Source organism: Pongo abelii, chromosome 13, assembly GCF_028885655.2.
Source record: "Pongo abelii isolate AG06213 chromosome 13, NHGRI_mPonAbe1-v2.0_pri, whole genome shotgun sequence".
NCBI classification, from domain to species: Eukaryota; Metazoa; Chordata; class Mammalia; order Primates; family Hominidae; genus Pongo; species Pongo abelii.
The window spans coordinates 103,252,390-103,279,805 of record NC_071998.2 but is presented as its reverse complement, the minus strand read 5'-3'; the positions used below and the strand labels follow the sequence as shown (position 1 = coordinate 103,279,805).

At 45.0% G+C, this 27,416-nt stretch overlaps 1 protein-coding gene and 1 pseudogene across 5 annotated transcripts in view; both read left to right on the top strand.

Moving 5' to 3' along the window:
* The first annotated feature begins 1,128 nt into the window (after positions 1-1,128).
* SUSD1 (sushi domain containing 1) overlaps positions 1,129-27,416 on the top strand; it is a 137,067-nt gene continuing 110,779 nt past the window's right edge. For 2 of the 5 annotated variants that reach the window (XM_063714362.1, XM_024252820.3), the window contains exons 1-2: positions 1,140-1,514; positions 19,101-19,214. In XM_063714362.1, the coding sequence (XP_063570432.1) occupies positions 1,412-1,514; positions 19,101-19,214 (217 nt within the window). In that variant the 5' untranslated portion in view covers positions 1,140-1,411. Of the gene's footprint in view, positions 1,515-19,100; positions 19,215-27,416 lie in introns of all 5 variants that reach the window. The other 3 variants (XM_054520450.2, XM_054520449.2, XM_054520451.2) reach the window with 3 other exon arrangements.
* Positions 1,838-5,394, top strand: LOC129047988 (large ribosomal subunit protein eL29-like; annotated as a pseudogene).

The window sequence follows — 27,416 nt, the reverse complement described above, 5'->3', positions numbered from 1 at the left end:
AAGCCTTCAAACCGGATCTTCTTTATTTCCTTCTCCCCCACTAGTCTTAAAACCTAGTGGATTCCACTCTTACACACTGCCCTCTTCACACTCATTTGTCAATGCTCAGCTGCAGGACACATCTATCTATCTATATATATACACATGGAGTCTCACTCTGTCGCCCAGTCCGGAGTGCAGTGGTGCGAGCTCGGCTCACTTCAACCTCCGCCTCCTGGGTTCAAGTGATTCTCTCGCCTCAGCTTTCGGAGTAGCTGGGATTACAGGTGCCTGCCACCATGCCCACCGATTTTTTTTTTTTTTTTTCAGTAGAGACGGGGTTTCATCAAGTTGGCCAGGCTGGTCTCGAGCTCCTGACCTCAAGTGATCCACCTGCCTCGACCTCCCAAAGTGTTGGGATTACAGGCGTGAGCCACCGCACCGGGCCGGGACATGTCTTCTATTGCCTGATTTCTGCAGCAACTCCGGGCTGGACTCTCTGCCTTCCACATCCCAATCCCAACCCCAATCCTAATGCCACAGAACAGACAGAGATGTGTCAGTGATGAAGTCATTCACTGCTTGAAACTGTGACAGCTTCCCAGCGACCCCCATCACTTGGGTTAGGAGGGGTAACTTCCCTCTGCAGCTCAACGCCTCTCTCCAACCCTCTGCTCCCACTGTAGGTCCCCATTCCCCATTTCTACAACAAACTCCCTCTTAGATTCCTCCCCAACGTCCTTCTCATCCTTGGGTCTTGGTTTACTCCCTCCCTGGGGATGAGTACGGCTGTGATGGAGGTAGGGGCTGGCATCAGCGCGTCCCAAGCTGGGTGTCCTCAGAGCAGCGGGGACTGATGCCAGCCCCTACCTCCATCACAGCCCTACTCTCTCTCACACCAGGTGTCCAGGTGTCACCTGGTCAAGTATGTTGCCCCTGGGTGGCCTGGGTCTGCGTCTTCCGACCTCTCATCTGGGCCTTGCGCTGCGGTCACTTCATCCAGCTCGCTTTCACGTCCTGGAACATTTCTGCCCCTTGCTCCCCTCACCCCTCTCCCCGCGGGTGCCTCCCTGAGCCCTCGAGTGGCTTGAATCCCCCGCAACATTTCCTCCCCAGCACTCTCCGGGGCTCTGCGTCCAGCTGTGTCATTATCCGATGAGTGTCTGTCCCCCTTTGCGAATGTGAGCGGCGAGAGGGCAGCAGGTGCGGAGCCAGAGACGGACGCGGAACGGGCGTGTCCCAAGCCCAGGCCCGGACAGGAGGAAGGACCCGCGCCCTGCGGCCTCCCCGGGACCCCGCAGCGCCCCCCGCTTCCCTCGGCGGCGCCGGAAGCCGCCGGCTGGTCCCCTCCCCGCGGCGCCTGTAGCCTTATCTCTGTGCCCTGAGGGCCCCGGGAGGAGCCGCGGGCGCGCCGGGAGGGACGGGCGGCGGCATGGGCCGGGGGCCCTGGGATGCGGGCCCGTCTCGCCGCCTGCTGCAGCTGTTGCTGCTGCTCGGCCTGGCCTGCGGCGCCGCGGGAGCGGCGGGCGCCGACGGTGAGTGCGGGCTGGGACGGGCACGGGCGGCCGGCGGGGCCCCCGGCTGGGCCTCGAGGACTCTGGGCGCACGGACGCTTTCCCGCCCCTGGGCCGGGCCGGCGCGGTGCCGAGGCGTGGGGCGCAGGTGGGGCCCGCGCCGGCCGTTGGAGATCGGCAAGGAGGAGCTCAGAGAAGCGGGGGGCTCCCCGCCGGGCTTCCCTGACCCCGCCCGACCCCGCGTCGCCGGGGACGCCAGTTTTAAGGCGGCCTGGCCGGGCCCCCAGGGACCTCCACGGCCCAGGAGGCGGGGTGGGGGCTGGGCGCGAGCGGGGACCCGGGCAGGGCGGCGCCCGGGGAAGGGCGGGGAGGCCAGGGCGTTCTGCGGCGCTGTCACGCTTCCGGCTCTGCGGTGGCTTTTGCATGACACATTTTTGACCCGAAGCAATTTTCTTACCACTTTTAATTTTTTCACGTTGTTAGAGAGCCGGATGCTAAATATGGTGAGAAAGACGCGTAAGGAAGAGTACAGGAATGAAGCCATTAATTCACTCATTCATTCAACAGATGGCCCTTGAACAGCTTCCCTGTGCTCGATGAGGGCGGGCAGTGCGGGCCCTCGTGGAGCTCATTGTCTGGAGGATTTAGACCAGCAAATGTTCTATTTCCAAGCGATCGAGGGAGTTGTTTTTCCTCCTCTGCAAAATGCAATGTTGAGCTGAGTAGGAATTACACAGAGGATTCAGACACTCAGGGGAGGTGACATTCATCCCCATGACTGTAATACAAGGCAGAATGGCATGAGTGCTCTGAGAAGGTGTGGGTGGTGAGGGCAGGGAAAGGGGAATCGGTGGTGACCCTTGAGCTGGGCCATCAATGATTGGTCATATTTGGATATGGGAAAATGTGGAAAAGGTATCCCAGCTCATAGTAGAAGGCACTGCCACCTCTCCACAAATGTGTGTAGAATGAATGAATTCCTTCAGAATTCAGGCCCCGGGGGAGAAGGGAAGGAAGCACACGGAGGCACCAAAGGCAGAGGGCAGAGTGCCTTGATTGGCAGACCTAGGCCTTTGGACTTAGCTGTGCCTGGAAGCCACTGGAAGCTGTTTCAGGGAGTGACAAGAAAAGTGGGTCTAGCCAGTTCTAGGCGCTTCGGGAGCCGCAGGTTACGGTGCAGACATGGCCAAATCCAAGCACCACACCACACACAACCAGTGCCGAAAATGGCACAGAAACGGCATCGAGAAACTGGGATCACAAAGATAGGAATCTTTTAAAGGGGCGGACCCCAAGTTCCTGACAAACATGTGCTTTGCCAAGAAGCACAACAAGAAGGGCTTAAAGAAGACGCAGGGCGACAATGCCAAGGCCATGAGTGCATGTGCTGAGGCCTTGCCCTCATAAAGCCCAAGGAGGTTAAGCCCAAGATTCCAAAGGGTGTCAGCTCTTACCTACATTGCCCGCCTCAAGCTTGGGAAACATGTTTGTGCCCGCATTGCCAAGGGGCTCAGGCTGTGCCGGCCAAAGACCAAGGTCAAGGATGAGACCAAGGTCAAGGATGAAACCAAGGCTCAGGCTGCAGCTCCAGCTTCAGTTCCAGCTCAGACTCCCGAAGGAGCCCAGGTCCCTACAAAGGCTTCAGAATAGAGATCTGTGTCTGCCAACGTGAGGACAGAAGGATTGTCCCCCTTGGACTGCCATCTGCATGGGGCTGATGTCCTCCTTTGCTATTTGTATAAATAACCTTGAGGCAGGGGGGAAAAAAGGGTCTAAGGAACCCCCATCTTCCTTACTAAAACCAAACACCGATCCTGAAGTGGAAGGAAATTTCCATGTGATGAGATACAGGGGGACTTGTGGTTGAGATTCTTGCCTGCTGCCCCAACCCCCATTCTCTTTGCCTTGGGACTTTTACCATGCCTGGTGGGTATTTCAATGGCTTGATCTTCTGGAGTGGCCATTTTTGTAATATTAGGTACCCTGGTTAAGATTCCTTCCTTGGCTGTATCTCCCAGGACAGTGCGCACAGGACTTGTAGATGCTTGGCATCTATTTCAGGATCTTCCTGATCCTGTGGTCTCTCTAAGGTAGGAAACTGTCCAGTACAATGCCATTGAATTGTTAGACCAAGATGGCTGAACGCAGCTAGTAGCTACCTAAGGTCATCTGTAACTAAAGGTTTTGGGGTGAATTTGGGGAAACGAAGTCAAGGCTTCCTGGTTGAGCCCCCTCTCCTTATGTAGACATTCTCCCTTCATGTTCAACCTTGGAGAACCTGGTTTTACAAAGGGCAGGTTTCCTGACAGTGGACAATGTAGGGAAAGACTGGAGGCTTGGACAAGCCCATTGAGGAAGTTGTTGCAATAGCTGGCCTGGAAGTTCTGAGGACTGGGCCCACAGTAGTGAGAGCAGAAACAGACTGAATGTAGACAGTAAGGTGGAAATGGACTGGAAGGAAGGATTTAATAACAGGTGTGAAGGTGCAAGGGAACAGAAGGGGAAAGATGACACTAAGGCTTGGGGGCCGGGTGACTTGGTATATGTGTCTACGGGAGGAGAAAGATTTGGAAAGAAAGATGATTAGTTGTTTTGGACATCCTGAATTTGAGGTGCTGTTATGGATTTAGAGAGATGAAATCAATAGACCTGATGGTTGCTTGAAACCTTGAAGTTGACAAGATTGGGAGGATGAAAGACAGATTCTTGGAGAGGATTCTTGGAGTTTAGATGGTAGATGCAAGTCAAGAAGGAAGAAGCAGCATCCAGGTAGGATGGAGAAAGACTGGGCTCGTTTAGTCAAGGAAACTAGGAGACAGGAAGCCGAGAGGTGGAGATTGAGAAAAAGGCTTTGAATTGGATGGATCTTGTCAGTGGAGACCCAGAGCTAGCAGAGAAGAGAGAGTGAGAGCTAGATGTGAGGGCTCTAGATTGAGGGCAGAGACCTTGGTTACGGAGTAGATTTTTTTTTTTTTTTTGAGACAGTCTCGCTCTGTCGCCAAGGCTGGATTGAGTGCAGTGACATGATCTCGCTTGCTGCAACCTCTGCCTCCCGGGTTCAAGAAATCCTCTTACCTCAGCTTTCCGAGTAGCTGGGATTACAGATATGCACTACCACACCTAGCAAATTTTTGTATTTTTAGTAGAGACGGGGTTTCACTGTGTTGGCCAGGCTGGTCTTGAACTCCTGACCTCAAGTGATCTGCCCGCCTCAGCCTCCCAAAGTGGTGGGATTACAGGCATAAGCCACTGCTCCTGGCCTCAGAGTAGATACTCTTTAAAGAAATTAGAAGGAAAACGAAGGTAGCATTCAGTTGGGCTGATCAAGTCAGTCTAAGATTTTTAGAGAATGCAAAACAGACTCAAACATATTTTAGACTGAGGGGTATTATTTAGTAGACAGGGGAAAATTGAAAAAGCAAAAATAAATGAGATAGTTAATGGACGGAGCAGGTCAAAAATTAAACTTGGCCTATAAGTGGGGGAGGTTAGTTTCTGAAAGTGGGGGGCAAGGAAGAAGATTAGAGGACTGTTCCCCTTCTCCCATGGTGGGCTACTTAGTGAGTGCTATTCATATTTCAAAGCAAGCCTGGGTGTCCTCACTCCTCCTAGGAAGTCCGTTGCCGCTATCCGCTTCTCTTTACAGCACCAGTAATACCATATTCCATGCCTTGGTTGTACACTTATACCATATTGCAGTGTGATTGTTTACTAAACTAAGAGCTCCTTGTGGGTAGGGACAGTGGCTTGTATTAGGAATCTGGTATGCAAATAAATGAATACCATCCAAACAAGAATAAGCAAAGGCTATTTATTCAGGGCTTGCTGTGACAAGAGAGTCAGCCATCATCACTTCTATTTGGCAGAGACTCAAAGATAGGCCAGGGGTGGAAAAGTTTTACAGTAGAAAAAGGAAGGGGGTTGGGGGATGGTGGTGGTTCAGGTACTCCCAGCTGGAGAAGTTTCCTAGCAGCCTGCATCCCATGTGATTGGTGAGACGGCCATATCCGGCTTTTCTGGTTAGTCCCAAGTTGGAATTGGGGGCAAAAATTAGCGTAGCTGGCCATTACTGATTAAAGCCTGACCATTTGGGGCTGATTGCTACAGAGTTCCTGGAATGATTGCTGCAGATTGTGGGTTAGAATTCTATTTTAATATATGGGCCGGGTGCAGTGGCTCACACTTATAATCCCAACATTTTGGGAAGCCGAGGTGGGCGGATCACTTGGGGTCAAGAGTTCGAGACCAGCCTGGCCAACATGGTGAAACCCCATCTCTACTAAAAATACAAAAAAAATTGGCTGGGCCTGGTGGTGGGTGCTTGTAATCCTAGCTACTCCAGAGGCTAAGGCAGGAGAGTCACTTGAACCTGGGAGGCAGAGGTTGCAGTGAGCCGAGATCATGCCACTGCACTCCAGCCTAGGTGACCGAGCAAGGCTGTCTCTCTCTCTCTCTCTCTCTCTCTCTATATATATATATATATATGAGATCTGGCCATTGTCCATTTGTATATTCAGTCTGTCACTGGCAACATGGGCTGAATGACATTAATTGGCATCAAAGATGTTTTGGGGAGGAGAGCTGAAGTCAGATGAGCTGAAGTCAGATGACCTGAGTGTAAGGAAAATGTGTTTCATGTAATTGATATGGCAGGAGGGTGTTGGTGGCTGGGTGGGGTGCAGGGCCCAGGGGAATCCAGAGGGTAGGAATGGGCGAGGAGGGGTAGAACCAGTTAGTCCTGTTTCTTAACCTTTCTCTGGCATTCATTGCTAGAGTCGGGCCTGTCAGCTCAGGCCTGGCTGGGGGTCAGGAAGTTGTTCTTGCTGTATACAAAGGTCACCTGACTTCACTCATCCTGCATTTCATGCTTGATCTTCCCTCTGTCTTCAGGAATCACAGCAGCACATTCACTATTCAGGGTGAACCACAGGAGGAAAGAAGAGAAATAGAGTGAGTGGATTGTTTTGGAGTGATTTAAAGTTACTTAAAATAAAGGGTGCACGATTAGAGGTGATGAAGATGCCCACCATGGCCTGTCTTCCACCTCTAGGGACTTGGTCCTGGGAGTATTCTTGGTCTTCTGGTCAAATCCTAAAATGGGATGCTAGGTCTCTGTAGCTCAAAATCGCAAGTAGTCTGTTGGCCTCAGCTCTGCAGAAGAGAGAGGGAAAATGAATTGCAAAGATTAAGAAAAAGGATACACTCAGCTTGGCGTGGTGGTTCACGCCTATAATCCCAGCACTTTGAGAGACCCGGGTGGAGGGATCACCTGAGGTCAGGAGTTCGAGACCAGCCTGACCAGCATGGAGAAACCCCATCTCTACTAAAAATGCAAAAATTAGCCGGGCATGGTGGCGCACACCTGTAATCCCAGCTACTCAGGAGGCTGAGACAGGAGAACAGCCTGGACCCGGGAGGTGGAGGTTGCAGTGAGCCGAGATCGTGCTATTGTACTCCAGCCTGGGCAACAAGAGTGAAACTCCATCTCAAAAAAAAAAGGTACACCCTTCTGGAGAATGAGTCAGGTGTGAGGTGTGAAAAGAACCGGTAGGGGTTAAGTGAGTGACTACCCGACATGAACCGTAGGGTGTAGCGTAAATGAATGGCACTCAGTGTGGGTTGGTTTCTGGTCCTGAGGCCAGATGTGGGGGCCCCAATGCTGGTTGATCTTGGTCACACCAGAAAGTGAACAGGATGGGGTCGTATGAGCCATTTTTTATGAGGAAAGGTTGAGAGTTCTTTTTTTGTTGTTTGTTTTTTGATTTTTTTTTTTTTTTTGACTAGTCAAGTACAGTAGTGGGAAGGGGGAAAGAGTAGAATGAGAAGTTTGATCTGTAACTGACTGTCAACAATCAATTGAGATAACTCACTACCTTTGGACCAGCCCAAGTGAGAGTTCTTGATGGAGAATGTCAGTCCTAAATTTGGGTGTGGGAAATATATGACAGTTTGAATAGCCCTGCAAATATTACATTGCTGGAGAGAGTAGAGTGCTCTCTGTCTTGGAGGGATTTAAAAGCAGAGTCTATGTTTTCATTTCTGGATTTTTTTTCTTTTTGTCAGGGATGTTGGAAAGGAGAGAACATGAGATTTCTCAGATTCCTTCCACCTCTGGAATTTGGTGCAATCTCTTAAGAGCAATGCAATTTTATATAGTGTTAGAGACCACTTGGGAATGCTTTTTCTTCCTGAATTTTGGACCCCGTTGGCTTATTTCCTCCTGTTGTTTGATCTGTCTTTCCAAATTTCACAGACAGAATCTCAGGAAGGTTGTGCAGTGGATTTGTTTGGTCTGACTGTGAATGGTTGAGGGTTAGGTTAAAAGTGGATTTAAAATTTAAGCACTGCATTGGTGCTTTTTTGTTATTGTTGCTGTTGGGTTTTTAGAGATGGGGTCTAGATTTTTGGCCAGGCTAGTCATGAACTCCTGGGCTCAAGTGATCCTCCCATCTCAATCTCCCAAAGTGCTGGGATTACAGGTGTGAGCCATTGTGCTTGGCCTTCATTTGTGCTTTTAAACTGCTTTCTTCCCTTGACTGTGAACATCTCTTTACTGTACTATTAAAGTCCATCAGCTAATGTCTCAGAAGTACACTGAAGTTGTTGCTCGTGTATTGCAGTAAAGAGTGAGAGTGGTTCTCAGAGGCTGGCAGCCTCCCTCCCATCCTGAGTTGCAGCTTTACTTGGTTGCAGTGGAGAGGAAGGACAGGTGAGCAGGGCTGAAAAGGTGAGGAGCTGAACTTTCAACTTCTGAGTCAGCTGTTCCCCAGAAGGCTGGGAGGATGTGGCGAAGACAGGGAGTGATTATGTAAATTTGAATATTATGGTCTCTGGGATATCAGCCCATCAATGAGTAGACACCCGAATGCACAAAGATATTGCTCTTGATTTTTGCATCAGTGCATTTCTCCGTCACTCTTCCCATTGGTGTAATTGGGAGTTGGCTAGCTAACCATCAGTGTTAGTACCTTCTTTTATTCATTAACAAAGAGTTGTTGGTTATAACAATGTCTAACACATTTTAATTGCTTTTCATGTATTAACTCATTGATATGGTTTGGCTGTGTCCCTACCCAAATCTCAACTTGAATTGTAGCTCCCATAATTCCTATGTGTTGTAAGAGGGACCCAGTGAGAGATGATTCAGTCAGGGGGCGGTTTCCCCCATACTGTTCTCGTGGTAGTGAATAAGTCTCACGAGATCTGATGGTTTTCTCTGGGTTTTCTCCTTTCACTTGTTCCTCATTCTCTCTTGCTGCTGCCGTGTAACACATGCCTTTTGCCTTCTGCCATGATTGTGAGGCTTCCCCAGCCACTTGGAACTGTGAGTCCATTAAACCTCGTTTTCTTTATAAATTACCCAGTCTCGGGTATGTTTTTGTCAGCAGCATGAAGACAGACTAATATACACTCATTTAATTTTTAATCCTCACAACAACCGCATAAAGTAGGTTTATTATTATTCTCATTTTACAGATTTACAGGAAACTGAGGCACAGAGATCACCAAGGATTACATAGCTAGTAAGTGGCACAGCTAGGATTGTAACTAACCCAAGTGCTTGTAACCACCATGCCAAATACCAGGCACTGCATCTTGCAGACCGTTTCTAACAATAGTAACAAAACCTGTGGAAATGGATATAAATATTCATGTCAGTTGTCTCATATTTGCATATTGCTTTACACTTCATACAGCATTTATATTTCTCATTTAATCTTGACCACGACATCTTCATCTCATGGATTAAAATGAGAGACCTGGCTGGGCTCATGCCTGTGATCCCAGCACTTTGGGAGACTGTAGCAGGAGTATCGATTGAGCCCAGGAGTTCGAGACCAGTCTGGGCAACATAGGGAGATCCCGTGTCTACAAAATAATAATAATAAAAAATTAGCTGGGCGTGGTGGTGCACGCCTGTGGTCCCAGCTACTCGGGAGGCTGAGGTGGGAGACTCGCCTGAGCCTGGGAGGTCGAGGCTGCAATGAACCATGATTGTGCCACTGCACTCCAGCCTGGGTGAAAGAGGGAGACAAAAAAAAAAAAAAATTGGACAACTGACAGTTTAACTTGCTAAAATCACATAACCAAGGATCAGGACTCCAACCCTGACTCTGGTTGAGACACCAAAACCTGTCTCACCCTCATTGTTAGGTGTAGTTTTAGCTGGGGTAGTCACTGCAGAGCTGGGACGGGTAGTGAAGCTAGCTCAGCTGCCTTAGCCGGGGTATGTGGTAATAGTAACAAAGAACTCTTGTCAGGCTTTCTCTCCTTTTAGATTTTGGGTTCTTCAACTTTCCTGTTTCTCTGCCAGTAATTCTAGACGTCCCTCGGGGTCCCTCACCTCTGCAGTCCTTCCCTCGGTTACTACATGGCAACCACCTCTCTGCTTTCAGGCTCTGAGTATGCTGATGACAGAACTAAAGCCATCCTTGATGTGGGTACCGAGTGCCCCCGACACAGCTCTCCCTCAGATCCTAGCAAAGCCCTAGTGATCTTTCTCTGGCCTGGAGAATTCCTCTCCTTTGGGTTATTCTATTACATTTGTCCCACAGCTGTGCTATGCGGCAATCGAGACTTGGTGAAAGACTTCTTTCAGTATTGCCTTTTCTTTCCCCAGGATTCTGACTCCAGTCCCTGAGGTTGAGGTTGAGCTAGTCTGGCAGTGCTCCTCTCTGTGTGGTCCACCTGGGAGCAGTTTAGAAATGCAGATTCTCAGGCCCTGCCTCTCCTCTACTGAATCAGAATCTTTGGGGACACTGTGTTTTAACAGGATCTCCAGGAAGCATGACCAGCTGTCTTGTTTTGCACAGAATTGAGGGGTTTCCTGGGACACAGGACTTTTTGTATTAAAACTAGGACGAGTTAGTCACTCCGTCTCCAGGTGATTCTTAACTGAGCCTCAGGCTGTGGAACAGTGGACCCGTGTGGTCAGAGAGTTGTCCTGCAAAGTCCTGCAGAACAGGCTAATCATGGCTGAATAATGAGCACCCCTGCCTGTATTTCTTTGGAAACCACCTTCTCATCTGCAGATAGTCTGAGAAGCCTTGGTAGCCTGGAACCCATCTTAGGTTTTTTTGCTGGTGTGGGGAAAAAACATGTATTGAGCCAAATTCTACTGCATGCCAGCTACTGTCTTTAGGGTTATACTTATGCTAAATTATTTTTTCTTTCTTTCTTTCTTTCCTTCTTTCTTTCTTTCTTTCTTTCTTTCTTTCTTTCTTTCTTTCTTTCTTTTTCTTTCTTTTCTTTTTTTTCTTTCTTTCTTCCTTTCTCTTTCTTTTTTTTTCTTTCTTTCTTCCTTTCTCTCTTTCTTTCTTTCTCAGTCTTTCTCTCTTTGTTTTTCTCTCTCTCTTTCTTTCTTTTTGATGTGTGTATCTCATCTAAATAAATTACTCTTAATGGGTCATTAAAACAGGTAACCTAAGAATGAAGTGTGTGCCAGGTGTGATAGCTCACACTTGTAATCCCAGGACTTTGGGAGGCCGAGGTGGGTGGATTGCTTGAGGTCAGGAGTTCAAGAACAGCCGGGCCAACATGGTGAAAACTCATCTCTGCTAAAAATATAAAAATTAGCCGGGTGTGGTGGTGCACACCTGTGGTTCCAGCTACTGAGGAGGCTGAGACACGAGAACCGCTTCAGCCTGGAAGGCAAAGGTTAGGTTGCAGTGAGCTGTAATCGTGCCAATGCTCTCCAGCCTGGGGGACAGAGCGAGACCTTGTCTCAAAAAAAAAAAAAAAAAAAAAAGTGTCAAAGACCTAGTATTTGATAGCACAACACCACAACAGGGTTACTATAGTTAATAATAATTTAATTGTATATTTTAAAATAACTAAAAGACTATGACTATTGTTTGTAATACAGAGGATAAATACTGAAAGGGATGGATATCCCATATTACAATACATGATTACTACACATTGCATGCCTGTATCAAAGCATCTCAGGTACCCCATAAATATAAACACCTATGTACTCACAAAAGTTAAAGTTAAAAATAAAAAAGAAGGAAATGTCAGAACTTTAAGGAGGAAGGACTTTCGGGGGCTCTTTATCCTCTGCTACTCAAAATGTGATCCACCTGTGAGCTTCTTAGAAATCCAAAATATAGGGCTCCTCCCCAGACCAACTGAATTGGAGCCTGCAGTGTGAAAAGGTTAAGATCTCCAGGTATTTTTTTGTTTGTTTGTTTGTTTGTTTGTTTGTTTTGACACTGAGTTTTGCTCTGTCGCCCAGGCTGGAGTGCAGTGGTACGATCTCGGCTCACTGCAACCTCCGCCTCCCGGCTTCAAGCAATTCTCCCGAGTAACTGGGAGTCTCAGCCTCCCGAGTAACTGGGACTACAGGCACCGGCCACCACACCCGGCTAATTTTTTGTATTTTTAGTAGAGACAGGATTTCACCGTGTTAGCCAGGATGATCTCAATCTCTTGACCTCATGATCCGCCTGCCTCAGCCTCCCAAAGTGCTGGGATTACAGGCATGAGTTACTGTGCCTGGCCCAGGTGTTTTTTTGTTTGTATTTTTCTTTTTTAGTATGTATGTATTTTTTTTACCTTTATGGGTACATAGTAGGTGTGTATATTTATGGGATATATGACTTTTCTTTTTTTTTTTTTTTAGAAACAAGATCTCACTCTTTTCTAGGCTGGAGTGCAGTGGCATGATCATAGCTTACGTAACTTTGCACTCCTGAGCTCAAGCAACCCTCCCGCCTCAGCCTCCCCAGGTGATTTGAATGCACTTTTAAAATTCGAGAAGCCCAAAGTCCTTGTTTTAAAGATGAAAAAACTGAGATCCAGAAAGATTAAGTGGTGTGCTCCAGGTCACACAGTGAATTCGACTCAGCTAGATTTAGGATCCAGCTCTAACTAGCTTTCAAGTCCAGTGCTTCCCCCTGTACCTGGCTGCCTTCCTCTAAGGCCATGTGTTTGTCTGGGGCTATTTATTAAATAAACTTAATTCAGTTTCTTTTAAAACATTTTCTATTCTATCCTTCACTAATTCAGACTGGACTTCCTTTAATTTATCTGAGTGAGTCCCACCTCTTTGCTTCTTAATATTTTTTATGTTTATTAGATTTACTGAATAGTTACGTGAAATAGCCATTTTCCAGCTGATATTAAGTTTTTTTGTTTGCTTGTTTTTTTGAGACAGAGTCTTGATCTGTTGCCCAGGCTGGAGTGCAGTGGCACAGTCTTGGCGCACTGTAACCTCTGCCTTCCGGGTTCAAGTGATCCTCTTGCCTCAGCCACCTGAGTACCTGGGATTACAGGTGTCCGCCACCATGCCTGGCTAATTTTTTTGTATTTTTAGTAGAGACGGGGTTTCACCATGTTGGCCAGGCTGGTCTCAAACTCCTGGCCTCAAGTGATCTGTCCTCCTTGGCCTCCCAAAGTGTTGGGATTACAGGCGTGAGCCACCGCGCCCGGCTGACTTTTCGCAAATGGATCTATATAAATTCCGCATCTTTATAATGACAAGTTTTTTAAATTTTATTTTTAACATTTTTAAAGAGACAGTCTAGCTCTGTTGCCCAGTCTGGAGTGCAGTGGCTCAATCAAAGCTCACTGCAGCCTTGATCTCCTGAGCTCAAAAGATCCTCCCACATTGGCTTCACAAGTAGCTGGGATTACAGGTATGCACCACCATGCCCAGCTAATTAAATTTTTTTTTTTTTTTTTTGGTAGAGATGGGGTCTTGCTATGTTGATCAGGCTGGCACTTTGGGAGGCTGAGGTAGGAGGATTACATGAGGCCAGGAGCTTGAAATCAGCCTGGGCAACACAGTGGGATCCTGTCTCTAAAAAAATAAATAAAAAAAATGAAAAATTAGCCAGGTGTGGTGGGATGTGCTTGTTGTCCTAACTACTCTGGAGGCTGAGGAAGGAGGATAGCTTGAGCACAGGAGGTCGAGGCTGCAGTGAGCGGTCGTCATACCATTGCACTCCAGCCTGGGTGACAGAGGCGACAGAGTGAGACCTTGTCTCAACAAACAAACAAACAAACCAAAATGATGAGATTACAGGTGTGAGCCACTGCACCTTGCCCTAGACAAGTATTTTATATAAGAAAAAAATTTTAAAAATTTGCATTTGTTAACCTTAAATAATGAGATTCAGAATGTATGATTACATACAGAGTTCATTCAAGCATAAAACTTGAGGGTGGCCACTGGGAAACACTGACTTCAAATGAATAGAGTGTTCATTCAAAAATGGGGAAGTTACAGTTTCATTTATGTAGAAATTGTAGCAGAATTACATTTTCCATACAAGACCAGTGCATATGCCACAGTGATTTGGTTGGTTACAGATTGCTACACTCCAAGGAAAATTACTTTATTACTCCATGAGGAGAGATAGCGATCTAAGAGGGTCTTATCTCTGGTGCCATTTGGGCTTAATTATTTACAGGGGGAAAAAAAGGCAGAAGTTACAGCTGTATACTTTGTGACTCAAACTGCATAGCCACATTCCTGTCAAGGCTTGGTATAATTTAAAGTTCCAACAGCTTTAAGTTTGAATTACTTAATTTCTTATATTTCATTGTTTCAATAGAATCATATTTATGTCTATTATTGTACCACACACATTTATGTGTGATTTCAGTGTCTACTTAAAGTTTTTAGCCTTTGAACAGCATGTTTATGTTGTCTGTTCACCGGGGAAGTAGCTTATAATGGGCTTCTTTGGTTTTCAGTGAAAAATTCTTACAGGCTTCCTTAGCTTGGGTTACTTTAGTTACTTGTTCTCTAAAGCTATGTACCTGCTATCTACCATCTCTCAATGGCATTATGAGAAATTTGGGATCCAGACACAAAATGATTTCCCTATAGAAATTTGAGTTTCCCTCCCCTTTTTTGCCATCAAGGCTTTAATTATATTAGCCCCCAAGTGAAAACAAACCAAATGTTTATCATCAGATTGTGTACCATATATTATCAGATTATCATCAGATGCAAATTGTGCATCATATATTCTGCATCTTGCATTAGGCAGTTGTTTCATGGTTGTCTACATTTGTTAAAACCCACTGAAACTGCACACTTAAACATGGGGGCGTTTTATTGTATGCATATTATATCTCAATAAAGTTGATTTTTAAAGTAAAAAATGTAATTTTCAATATTTTCTTAGTATTTTGGTAAAGTAGACATAAGGAAAAATTTTACCATTTTAGCTATTTTGAAGTGTGCAATTGAGAGGCAAGTTGTATATTGTTGTGCAACCATCACTACCATCCATCTTCAGAACTTTTTCATCATTCCAAACTGAAACACTAACCAAGATTTAGGGTATTTAATAAGATTGCATTCTTTTTTTTGATGGAGTCTTGCTCTGTCACGCAGGCTGGAGTGCAGTGGCACAATCTCAGCTCACTGCAACCTCTGCCTCCCAGGTTCAAGCGATTCTCCTGTTTCAGCCTCCTGAGTAGTTAGGATTACAGGCACACGCCACTGATCCTGGCTAATTTTTGTATTTTAGTAAAGACGGGGTTTCACCATGTTGACCAGGCTGGTCTCAAACTCCTGACCTCAGGTGATCTGCCCACCTTGACCTCCTGAAGTGCTGGGATTACAGACATGAGCCACCGTGCCTGGCCAAGATTGCGTTCTATCTACAAATTAAATTGGGGAGAATGTTCATATATTCATCATTGTAGGGTTGATCACAAATGGGTTTTTGAACTTGACCCAGGATCCATTATTTAGAAAGTATTTCCAAGATTTTGGTTGCATGTCATTATGATTTTTTTTTTTTTTTTTTTTTTGAGACGAAGTCTTACTTTGTCACCCAGGCTGGAGTGCAGTGGTGCTATCTTGGCTCACTGCAACCTCTGCCTCCAGGGTTCAAGTGATTCCCCTGCTTTAGCCTCCCGAGTAGCTGGGACTACAGGTGTGTGCCACCACGCCTGGCTAATGTTTTTGTATTTTTGGTAGAGATGGGGTTACGCCATGTTGGCCAGGCTGGTCTCAAACTCCTGACCTTGGCCTGCCTCGGCCTCCCAAAGTGCTGGGATTTATAGGCATAAGCCACAATGCCTGGCCCTGCATGTCATTATGAATTGACAATGTACTGATCATACGGTTTAAAATGTTTTGTGCTAAAATGTTAATGTGTTAAGATGGTTAAATGTATTTACCCGTATGATGGACTTTTAGGCATGGGGACTCATCCTCACTTCAGTTTGGTGTGTTGTCCTTCTAATCTGGAGCCTTCAGGTTCATTTTCTCCCAGTTGTAAAGTTCTGTTTTGTGCAGCATCAGTGAAGGAATCTGGGCATTTAACTATTCCTTGCAGGTATTTTCAACCAGTTCCTTGAACTTTCATTCCTATTCCTTATGTCTGTCTTCTGAAATTTGCAGAGACTCTGCTTCCTGGGCCTTGCTAGGATTGGCTTTTAGTTCTTCCTCTCTGCTAAGGCAATTACCATGCATCCATCTCTTTTTCTTTTTTAACAGAGATGAGGTCTCATCATGTTGCCCAGGATTAGTCTTGAACTTCTGGGATTAAGGCCTCCCAAAGTGCTGAGATTACAGGCATGAGCCACTGTACCTAGCCCATCCATCTCTTTCTCATCTACTTTATTTTTATTTTTTGAGGTGGAGTCTCACTCTCTTGCCCAGGCTGGAGTGCAGTGGCATGATCTCAGCTCACTGCAACCTCAACCTTCCAGGTTCAAGTGATTCTTTTGCCTCAGCCTCCCAAGTAGCTGGGACGACAGGTGCCCACCACTGCGCCTGGCTAATTTTTGTATTTTTAGTAGAGATGGGGTTTCACAACATTGGCCAGGCTGGTCTTGAACTCCTGACCTCAAGTGATCCACTCGCCTTGGCTTCCCAAAGTGCTGAGATTACAGGCATGAGCCACTCCGCCTGGCCTCATTCTCATTTTCTGAAATACTGTTAGCATCTTTTGTCTGCTATCATCTTCTCTCCCAGGGTTTATACCTTCCTAGTCTTTTATGTAATTTTCCCCCCAGTGCATCCCCCAGTGCATTTGATAATATTTTCTAATTCTTTAACATCTTTAAAATTGTATTTACTAATCCCTAAATCCCCATTTTCTTTTTTCCTTTTTTCAGGCTTCCTGTATTAAAATTCTAGTGCTATTTTTTTTTTTTTTTTTATTTTTCTTGGCTGCCTGCTTTTCTCTCTCTTTTTTAGGCATCAAACCAACTGAGACTGGGAGATTTCCAAACACGCTAACCATGCTGCTGTTTTGTGTGTTCTTTTTTAAAATAAGAGATAACTCAAAAATGAGAAAAACCACTAATTATCACTAGGTAATACCAAATTAACCATGGAATATTTATTCTATCTCAGATCATAAAGGAAAATGCAACAAATTTGAAAAAAGTAAAAATTTTAAAGGCCACATTGAAGTATAAAAGTATACTCTTAAGGTATAAAAACACATAAGACTTACATTTTCTAGAGTAAATATGTTTTTATACCTAGTGTTAAACATTTCAATTTTGATATTCCCTTTGTCCTAAGTATTATTTAGGAGAATAGTCTGTGGTTTGCAAGTATGTTTCTTTTGGGGATGCCAGTCTTATGTTTTGTTTGATAGTTTTATTACATTATTATGTGGTCAGATAATTCAGCCTTTAACATTTTTACTTGTTTGGAATTTGTTGCATTTGTCTTTATGGTCTGAGATACAATAAGTTTTGTATATATTCCATGGTTAATTTGGCATTACTTAGTGATGATTAGCGGTTTGTCTTATTTTTGTGTGTTTTTTTTTTTTTTTTTTTTAAAAAACACGCAGAACAGCAGCATGGTTAGAGTGTTTAGAAATCCCTAGTCTCAGTTGGTTTCATGCCTGGAGCAGCCTAAGGGCTAGGCTGTCTTACCCGGGTAATAACGGAGCCAAAACTAAAATGAAATTCAATGCTAGAAAGATTCTCTTTACTAGGTCGCTCCTGAAATTACAGAGGCACTGAGAGTGAAACACAATATACTACATAGCCTTGGGTAGAAATTCTTGTTTGATCTTGGGCCATATATCACCATCTGGTAGATTTGGATGTTTTAGAAGTTTTAGCCTCAAACAATTCTGCTGTTTATTTCAATAATTGGGATCTGGTCATCCTACTGGGACTTGGCTGTTATATCACTGTCATCTTAAACACATTCATTTTTTTCTTTGAAAAAAAAAAAATGAGTAGAGTAATAGGCAGCTGTGTTCCTCTTCACTCCATTTGCTTTTTGAGTTGCAGCAAGTAGGATTTCAGATTTCTCTATCCAGGCAGTCAATAAAAATATATTGAGTGTCTGCACTGTGCCATCATAACATATGGGCAAATGACATCATCCCTATCCTTGAGCGGCTCATTCATAATACTGAGCTTGGAAGACAAAGCTAGAACCAAATATAATGGAACCAAATATAATGGAACTGAGCTTGGAAAGACAAAGCTAGAACCAAATATAATGACACATTAACATGATAGGGGAATGTGCCAGTGTTAGGGGAGCACAGAGGAAGATGCATTTAATTTTCCTTAAGAATGGAGGAATGGACCGGGCGCGTTGTCTCACACCTATAATCCCAGCTCCTGGGGAGGCTGAAGCCAGTGGATCCCTCGAGCTCAGGGGTTTGAGACCAGCCTTGACAACATAGGGAGACCCCATCTCTACAGAAAATACAAAAATTAGATGGGTGTGGTGGCGTGTGCCTGTAGTCCCAGCTACTTAGGAGGTTGAGGTGGGGAGAATTGCATGAGCCCAGGAGGTCAAGGCTGCAGTGAGCCGAGATCATGCCACTGTGCTTCAACCTGGGCAACAGTGTCAGACTCTACCTCAAAAAAAGAAAAAAATGGAGTAGTGGGGAAGACCTCAGAGGGAATGTGACATTAAGCTGGGTCTTAAAATATGAATAGGTGCTAGCTAGGTAGAGAAGAAGGCATAGGCATTTTAGGTATAGAGAGTATTGTGATTGTGACATGCAAGTAGGATAGTAGATATTCTGTTAGGGAAAGAGTAGTTAGCCTCTGACATCCGGCAAGTGCCATGTGTGATTGGGGCTTGGAAACAATGAGGCTGGAGGAGTATGTCTGGAGTGAGATCACTAAGAGCATTGACTGTGTCCTAGCATGGTGGCTCACGCCTGTAATCCCAGTACTTTAAAAGGCCAAGGTGGGTGGATTGCTAGAGCCCAGGATTTCAAGATCAGCCTGGGCAACATGGCAAAACCCTGTGTCTACAGAAAAAAAAAAATTAGCCAGGTGTGGTGATGTGTGCCTATAGTCCCAGCTACTTGGGAGGCTGAGGTGGGAGGTTCACCTTCTCCCAGGAGGTTGAGGCTGCAGCAAGCTGTGATTGTACCACTGCACTCCAGCCTGGGCGACAGAGCAAGACCATGTCTCAAAAAAAAAAAAAAAAAAAAAAAAAGACATTGATTGCCACACAGAGGAAGAGATTTGCACTTTATTCTGTGGGAAATAAACAGCCACTGAAAGTTTTTAAGGATGAGACTAGGTGTGTCCTGTGTTATTTTGGTCTTCAAATTTTGGTTCTCCATTGTAAATGTCCACTAACTACATGTGTCTCATCTTGCATTTTTCTTTTTCTGAAACATACAATTTATGATTCAGGTTTAGATGTCTGTGCCACTTGCCATGAACATGCCACATGCCAGCAAAGACAGGGGAAGAAGATCTGTATTTGCAACTATGGATTTGTAGGGAACGGGAGGACTCAGTGTGTTGGTAAGTTCTGAACTCTGGGTTAAGTTGAAAAGCGGAATCAAGAAACAAGATTCTCTTGTATTAAAGAGTTGATGTCCTTGGTGAAAAACATTGTTATTTTGTTCACATGTTTTTATTATGAGAAGTTTTGTCAATTATAATAAGTCTTTGTTTTAGTGTTTGGATACATTCTTTCTCTAGTGTTTCCAAGATAGTATTCCTCATGTTAGAGGTCATTGAACTTGAATCTCTGGAAACTCGGGGACCTAACACAAATTTGACATCTGTTTTAAGTCTTAAGTTTAACTTCACAACTCAAGTGAATATTGCATTCCTTAATTTCTCTGGTTATTTTGATATAAAACTATTTATATTAGTACTATGAGGAAAAACAAAAAAATTTGCCATTGGACTTTTTGGTTAATTGGTAAAATACTGTTGCTTTGGGTCTTATGTCTGTCAGAATTCATCCTCCACATTTTTGGTAGTTGTGATACTTTTAGGGACTTAGATGACTTAAAGGAATTCAAAGCCCTTTAGGTTAGAAGCATCTGAAATTATTTTTTGCCTCATGATATCCACCATGCCATGACAGTCAGACAATATCCAGGTTCAAGCTCAATTCAGAGAGAGGGAGACTTTCACAACAATTTTACAATAGTAAATGTTGCAATAATCTTCCAATTTCCTCCTAGCAACCTTGTTATATGCATTAAAAATATTGATGGTTTTACCTTACAGTTGTGGATAGATGGTATATATAGCCTTGTTGTGATATCTTTGTGTGCTTTTTTTTTCTCCCAAAAGAAAAATAACAGCCAGGCACTGAGGCTCGATCTTGTAATCCCAGCTATTCTGAAGGTTGAGGTGGGAGGATCACTTGAGGCCAGGAGTTTGAGACCAGCCTGGGCAGCATAGTGAGACCCCCATCTCTAAAAAAAGTTTTTTAAAATTAGCCACATGTGGTGGCACATGCCTGTACTCCCAGGTATTTGGGAGGCTGAAGCAGGAGGATGGCTTGAGCCCAGGAGTTTGAAGCTTCAGTGAGTTTTTTTTTTTTTTTTTTTGAGGTGGACTCTCACTCTGTCGCCCAGGCTGGAGTGCAGTGCTGCGATCTTGGCTCACTGCAACCTCCGCCTCCGAGGTTCAAGTGATTCTCCTGCTTCAGCCTCCTGAGTAGCTGGGATTACAGGCATGTGCCACCACGCCTAGCTAATTTTTGTATTTTTAGTAGAGACTGGGTTTCACCATGTTGGTCAGGCTGGTCCCGAACTCCTGACCTTGTGATCTACCCGCCTTGGCCTCCCAAAGCGCTGGGATTACAGGTGTCAGCCACTGTGCCCGGCCAGTGAGTTATTTTTTATCTTTATTTTATTTTTAGAGACAAGGGCTTTCTGTTTCCCAGGCTGGAGTGCAGTGGCATGATCATAGCTCACTGCAACCTTGCCGCCACACCCAGCTAAGCTAGTGTTTTTCTTTCTTCTTCTCTTCCTTCTCTCTCTCTCTTTTTCTTTCTTTTTTTCTTTCTTTCTTTCTTTCTTTCTTTTTCTTTCTTTCTTTCTTTTCTTTCTTTCTTTCTTTCTTTCTTTCTTTCTTTCTTTCTTTCTTTCTTTCTTTCTTTCTTTCTTTCTTTCTTTCTTTCTCTCTCCTTTCCTTCTTTTCCTTCCTTCCATCCTTCCTCCTCCTCCTTCTTCTTCCTCCTTCTCCTCTTCTTTCTTTTCTCCTTCTGCCTCTCTCCTTCTCCTTCTTCCTCTTCCTCTTATTCTTCTTCCTCTTCTTCTTCCTTCTCTTCTTCCTTTTCTTCTTCCCCTTCTTCATTTTTAGTAGATACAGGGTCTCACTACATTGCCCGGGGTGGTCTTGAGCTCCTGGGCTCAAGTGATCCTCCTGCCTCAGCTTCCTAAAGTGCTGGGATTATAGGTATGAGCCACTGCACCTGGCCACCACTGCACTCCAGTCTGGGCAACAGAGCAAGATCCCATCTCTTAAAAATAAAAAAAAGAAACTAAAAACAAAACAAAACAAAAACCCCAACTGAGTCTTGTCTTCAAAAAGTCAACTTTCACTTTGCAGACACAAGCTTTTACAGTCACCTACCATTGCCCATTCTGCAGTCTGGAGTGGAGCCTTCTTTGACTCTTGTTTTTTAGGTTTCTACCCATGAGAAGTTTGGCTACCCTGCAGTCTGAGGCTCCAGGGGGAATTTCTCCTAATGCTTCTTACCCTCCCATTCCTCACCCGCACTTGCTAGCAGTGAGATAGAAATGAAGTTGAGAAGAATGGATAAATTTTTCTGTTCCCTTCCCAAAGGAATTCCTCCTCCCACGGATGCTAGCTTGCCCTTTGACTTTTTTTTTTTTTTTTGATGGTGTCTCCCTTTGTCACCCAGGCTGAAGTGCGGTGGCGCGATCTTGGCTCACTGCAACCTCTGCCTCCTGGGTTCAAGTGATTCTCCTGCCTCAGCCTCCCGAGTAGCTAGGATTACAGGTGGGCACCACCACGCCCGGCTAATTTTTGTGTTTTTAGTAGAGATGAGGTTTCACCATGTTGGCCAGGCTGGTCTTGAACTCCTGACCTCAGGTGATCTGCCCACCTCAGCCTCCCAAAGTGCTGGGATTACAGGCGTGAGACACTGCGTGAGCCACCGCACCTGGCCCTGCCCTTTGATTTTTGAACAAAGAAACTCCTCTTAATGGGAAGAAGGGGCTTTATTAATTTATGTGGTACTGCTCCCAGGCACTAGGCACTGTGCATCCCGATGCTTGGCCTTCTGTGACTTTGTCTTACATAGATTGCAGTCAAGGTTATACATGTGCCAGAGGTGCTATAACATGGTATTAAGCCTAGGGTCTTGAGAATTCTAGACTCCTCTACAAACCGAAATGTCCCTTCCAGTGAGGTCCACAGAGGAGGCCTGTCTCAAAAACAACAGCAAAGGACAGGAATATTCCATTTTATGGACAGCTGGACTTGTTTCTAAAACCACTGGATAGTGTTCTGTAACTAGGATGGACACTTGGCCTAACTATGGCTTGAGAGTCTGCTCTGTCTCTCTAGACTCTTATGCAGATCTCCCCAAAGATAGTTTTTTTTGTTTGTTTTTCTTTCAGACGGGGTCTCACTCTATTGTCCAGGCTGGAGTGTAGTGGTGTGACCATGGCTCACTGCAGCCTCGACCTCCCAGGCTCAAGTGATCTTCCTGCCTCAGCTCCTGAGTATCTGGGACTACAGGCACACACCACCATGCCCAGCTAATTTTTCTCTATTTTTTTTTTTTTTTTTTTTTGTGGAGATGGGGTTTTGCCACGTGGCCCAGGCTGGTCTTGAACTACTGGGCTCAAGTGATCTGCCTGCCTTGGCCTCCCAAAGTGCTGGGATTACAGGTGTGAGCTACTGCACCTGGCCCCACTGATAGTTTTAATATGGTGAATCATGTTCCAAAGCCAATTAAATTTTACAAAGGTAATACAGTCATGTGCCATGTAACGACGTTTTGGTTAATGATAGACCGAATATACAACAGTGGGCCCATAAGATTATATAATGGAGCTGAAAAATTCCTGTCACCTAGAGATGTCGTAGCTGTCATAATGTTATAACACAATGCATTATGTGTTTGTAGTGATGCTGGTATAAGCAAACCTACTGTGCTGCCAGTTGTATAAAAGTATAGCACATACAATAATGTATAGTATATAGGCCAGGCATGGTGGCTCATGCCTGTAATCCCAGCACTTTGGGAGGCCAAGGCAGGAGGATCACCTGAGGCCAGGAGTTCAAGACCAGGCTGTCCAACATGGTGAAACCCCATCTCTACTAAAAATACAAAAATTAGCCAGGCATGGTGGCAGGCGCCTGTAATCTCAGCTACTCAGGAGGCTGAGACAAGAGAATTGCTTGAACTCAGGAGGCAGAGGTTGCAGTGAGCCAAGATCACTCCATTGCACTTCAGCCTGGGTGACAAGAGCAAAACTCTGTCTCAAAAAAAAAAAAAAAAAAAAATAGAAGTATAGTACATAATACTTGAAAATGATAATAAATGATTATATTACTGGATTATGTATTTACTATGCTATATGTTTTATCATTATTTTAGAGTGTACTCCTTCTACTTATTAAAAAAAAGTTAACTACTAAACAGCCTTAGGCAGGTCCTTCAGGATGTATTGCAGAAGAAAGCATTGTTATCATAGGAGATGACAGCTCCATGTATGCTCTTGCCCTTGACAACCTTCCAGTGGGACAAGATGTGGAAGTGGAAGACAGTGATAACATGATCCTGACCCTGTGTAGGCCTAAGCTATTGCCTAAGCTATTGTGTGTGTGTGTGTGTGTGTTTGGGTCTTAGAATTTTTTTTTTTTTTTTTAGCCAGGGTCTCACTTTGCCATCTGTGTTGGAGTGCAGTGGTGTGATCTTGGCCCACTGCAGCCTCGGCCTCCTGGGCTCAAGTGATCCTTCCACCTTGGCTTCCCAAGTAGCTGAGGCTACAGAGGCACACCACCACATCAGGCTAATTTTTTTTATTTTTTTCAGAGACGAGGTCTCATTATGTTGCCCAGGCCTCTTCTTGAACTCCTGGGCTCAAGTGATCCTCTTGCCTTGGCCTCCCAAAGTGCTGAGATTACAGATGCAAGTCACAGTGCCTGGCCTGTGTCTGAGTTTTTAATAAGAAAGTTTAAAAAGTAAAAGCATTTTTTTTTTAAATTAAAAAATTAGCCAAGTGTGGTGGCATGTACCTGTGGTACTAGCTATTCAGGAAGTTGGGGCAGGAGGATCCCTTGAGCCAAGGAGGTTGAGGCTGCAGTGAGCTATGATCACACCACTGCATTCCAGCCTTGGTTATGAAGCAAGACCCTGTTTACAAAAAAAAAAAAAAAAAAAAAAAAAGATTAAAAAAAATAATAGAAGAAAAAAGCTAATAAAAGGCTGGATGTGGTGGCTTATGCCTGTAATCTAATCCCAGCACTTTGGGAGGGGGAGGCACAAGGAATCCTTGAGGCCAGGAGTTCGAGATGAGTCTGAGCAACATATTGAGACCCCCCCCATCTGTACAAAAAAAAAAAAAATTATCTGGGCACAGTAGCAGGCACCTGTGGTCCTAGCTACTCAGGGAGGTTGGGGTGGGAGAATCACTTGAGTTTAGGAGGTTGAGGTTGCGGTGAGCTATGATCACACCACTGCAATCCAGTCTGGGTGACAGAGCAAGACCCTGTCTCCAGCAAAAAAAAAAAAAAAAAAAAAAGAAAACCATATAGAATTTCATATAAAGAAACAAAAAGAAAATATTTTTTGTACAGCTGTAGAATGTGTTTGTATTTTAAGTTAAGCATTATTACAAAAAGAGTCAAAAAGTTAAAAAAATTGAAAAGTTTAAGTAAAAAAGCTACAGTAAGCTAAAGTTAATTTACTATTGAAGAAAGATCCCTTTTTTTTTTTTTTGAGACGGAGTCTTACTCTTGTTACCCAGGCTGGAGTGCAATGGTGCAATCTCAGCTCACCGCAACCTCCGCCTCCTGGGTTCAAATGATTCCCCTGCCTCAGCCTCCCAAGTAGCTGGGATTACAAGGCGTGCGCCACCACAACTGGCTAATTTTTGTATTTTTTGTTTTTGAGATGGAGTTTCGCTCTTGTTGCCCAGGCTGGAGTGCAATGGCGCGATCTCGGCTCACTGCAACCTCTGCCTCCCAGGTTCAAGCAATTCTTCTGCCTCAGCCTCCCAAGTAGCTGAGATTACAGGCATGCACCACTGTGCCCGGCTAATTTTGTATTTTTAGTAGAGACGGGGTTTCTCCATGTTGAGGCTGGTCTCAAACTCCTGACCTCAGGTGATCCGCCCGCCTCAGCCTCCCAAAATGCTGGGATTACAGGCGTTGAGCCACCACGCCTGGCCTAATTTTTGTATTTTTAGTAGAGACGGGGTTTTACCATGTCTTCAGGATGGTCTTGAACTCCTGACCTCAGGTGATCTGCCTGCCTTGGCCTCCCAAAGTGCTGGGAGCCAGACGTGAGCCACTGTGCCCAGCCAAGAAAGATACATTTTTTTTTGAGATGGAATTTCACTCTTGTTGCCCAGCTGGAGTGCAATGGCATGATCTCTGCTCACTGCAACCTCCACCTCCCAAGTTCAAGCAATTCTCCTGCCTCAGCCTCCTGAGTAGCTGGGATTACAGGTGCCCACCACCATGCCCAGCTAATTTTTGTATTTTTAGTAGAGATGGGGTTTCACCATGTTGACCAGGTTGGTCTTGAACTCCTGACCTCAGGCGATCCACCTGCCTCAGCCTCCCAAAGTGCTGGGGATTGCAGGTGTGAACCAACACGCCTGGCCAAGAAAGATGCTTTTATAAATTTAGTGTAGCCTATGTGTACAGTGTTTAGAAAGTTTACAGTAAGGCTGGATGTGGTGGCTCACACCTGTAGTCCCCTTGGGAGCACTTTGGGAGGCCTTAAGGCCAGGAGTTTGAGACTAGCCTGGGCAACATAGTGAGAGCTGATCTCCACAATTAGAAACTAGAAATTAACTGGGCACGATGGCTTGTGCCTGTAGTGCTAGCTGCTCCTAGCCCCAGGAGGCTGAGGCAAGAGGATTGCTTGAGCCCAGGAGTTCAAGGCTGCAGCGAGCTATGATCGTGCCAGTGCACTTTAGCCTGGGTGACAGAGGGAGACCCTGTCTCTATATAAAAATAAAAGTCGATAGTCATGTATCATAATGTTCTAAGCCTCCATATTCACTCACTGACTTACCTAGAGCAGCTTCCAGTCCTGCAATTTCCATTTCATGGTAAGTGCTCTCTAGAGGTGTATCAGTTTTTTATATTTTATACTGTATTTTTACTGTACCATTTCTATGTTTAGATATATTTAGATACACAAATACTTCCCACTGTGTTACAGTTGCCTACGGTATTCAGTACAGTAACATGCTATACAGGTTTCTAGCCTAGGAGCGCTACACTCTACCATATAACCTAAGTGTGTAGTTGGCTATGCCATCTAGGTTTGTGTAAATACACCCTATGATGTTCCCACAATCATGAGCTTGCCTAATGACACAATCCTCAGTGCGTGTCCCCATCATTAAGTGACATATGACTGTAAAATAAAAATAATAATAATAAAACCACCCAGATCTTCTGGAGGGTACTTTTGAGTGAGCAGGAATTGAGTACAGTTGTGAGAGGCCATTAAACGGATATGAGGGGCCCACTGGTGAAATAAAACACGAAGTAACAAACAAGCTACAAATTCATAAGTTGATGATTTTTCTCCCAAAAAAAGCTAACTGGGTAGATCAGCTCTAAAAGGATGCATAAACAATTTGGTCACAGGAGTTTCCTCTTAAATTAGAGGGTTAGGCAGAGTCAGCAAACTATGGCCCATGGGCCAAGTTCAACCTGCTGCCTGTTTCTGTAGCTGGAGTTTTACTGGAACATAGCATTGCTTGGTAGTTTACCTGTTGTCTACGGCTGCTTTCACACCCATGAGCACAGGTGAGTTGTTGCAACAGATACTGTGAGAAAAAGTTTGCTGACCCCTGAGCTAGAGGGCAGAGATGAGAGGGAGATTTACTTTCATTTTGCATCTTTCAATGTCATATTATTGAACGAAAAACACTCCGGGCAAGCTTCTGGGGACTCATCGAGCATCCATGTTCCAGGCCTCTGCACTGAGGGACTAACATTATTCACCACAGGTCATTGACCATTAGCATGAGCTGTTCCTGCTCCTGCATTAGCCCTGCTCCGGATGAGGCTGCAGCACTAATTCCATTGCGTTTCTTGGTAGTTCAGAAGGAAGAAATTTTCCAGTTAATCACTGGCTGTAAAATCACCCTACCCTGGCTTTCATGAAAAAGCATGAGAATGGCTGAACTGGAAAAGGGGAATTCTGCTGGTTTGTTTCCGTGGGCCTCTGAAAAGATCTTTTTAAGCTTGGAAAAGTTCAAAGAGAACCCTCTTCTCCCAATCTCCAAATCAGACGGATTGCCAGATTGAGGTGTTGTGTTTCTCTTGGGGTTTCATACACTCCTGGCACATAACTAGGAGGGGCCCAGGTCCTGTAGTCTGGGGAGCATCGTGAAAGCAGAAGAGGCTGGAGAAATAGATCACTAAAGTGTGGTCACAGAACATTGGTTCCCGAGTCCATAGCATGGGAGGACAGTCTGGGCTGTTGAAGTCGGTGTGGATTGATAGCTCTTCCGGTGCCTTGCCTGTGTGTCAACA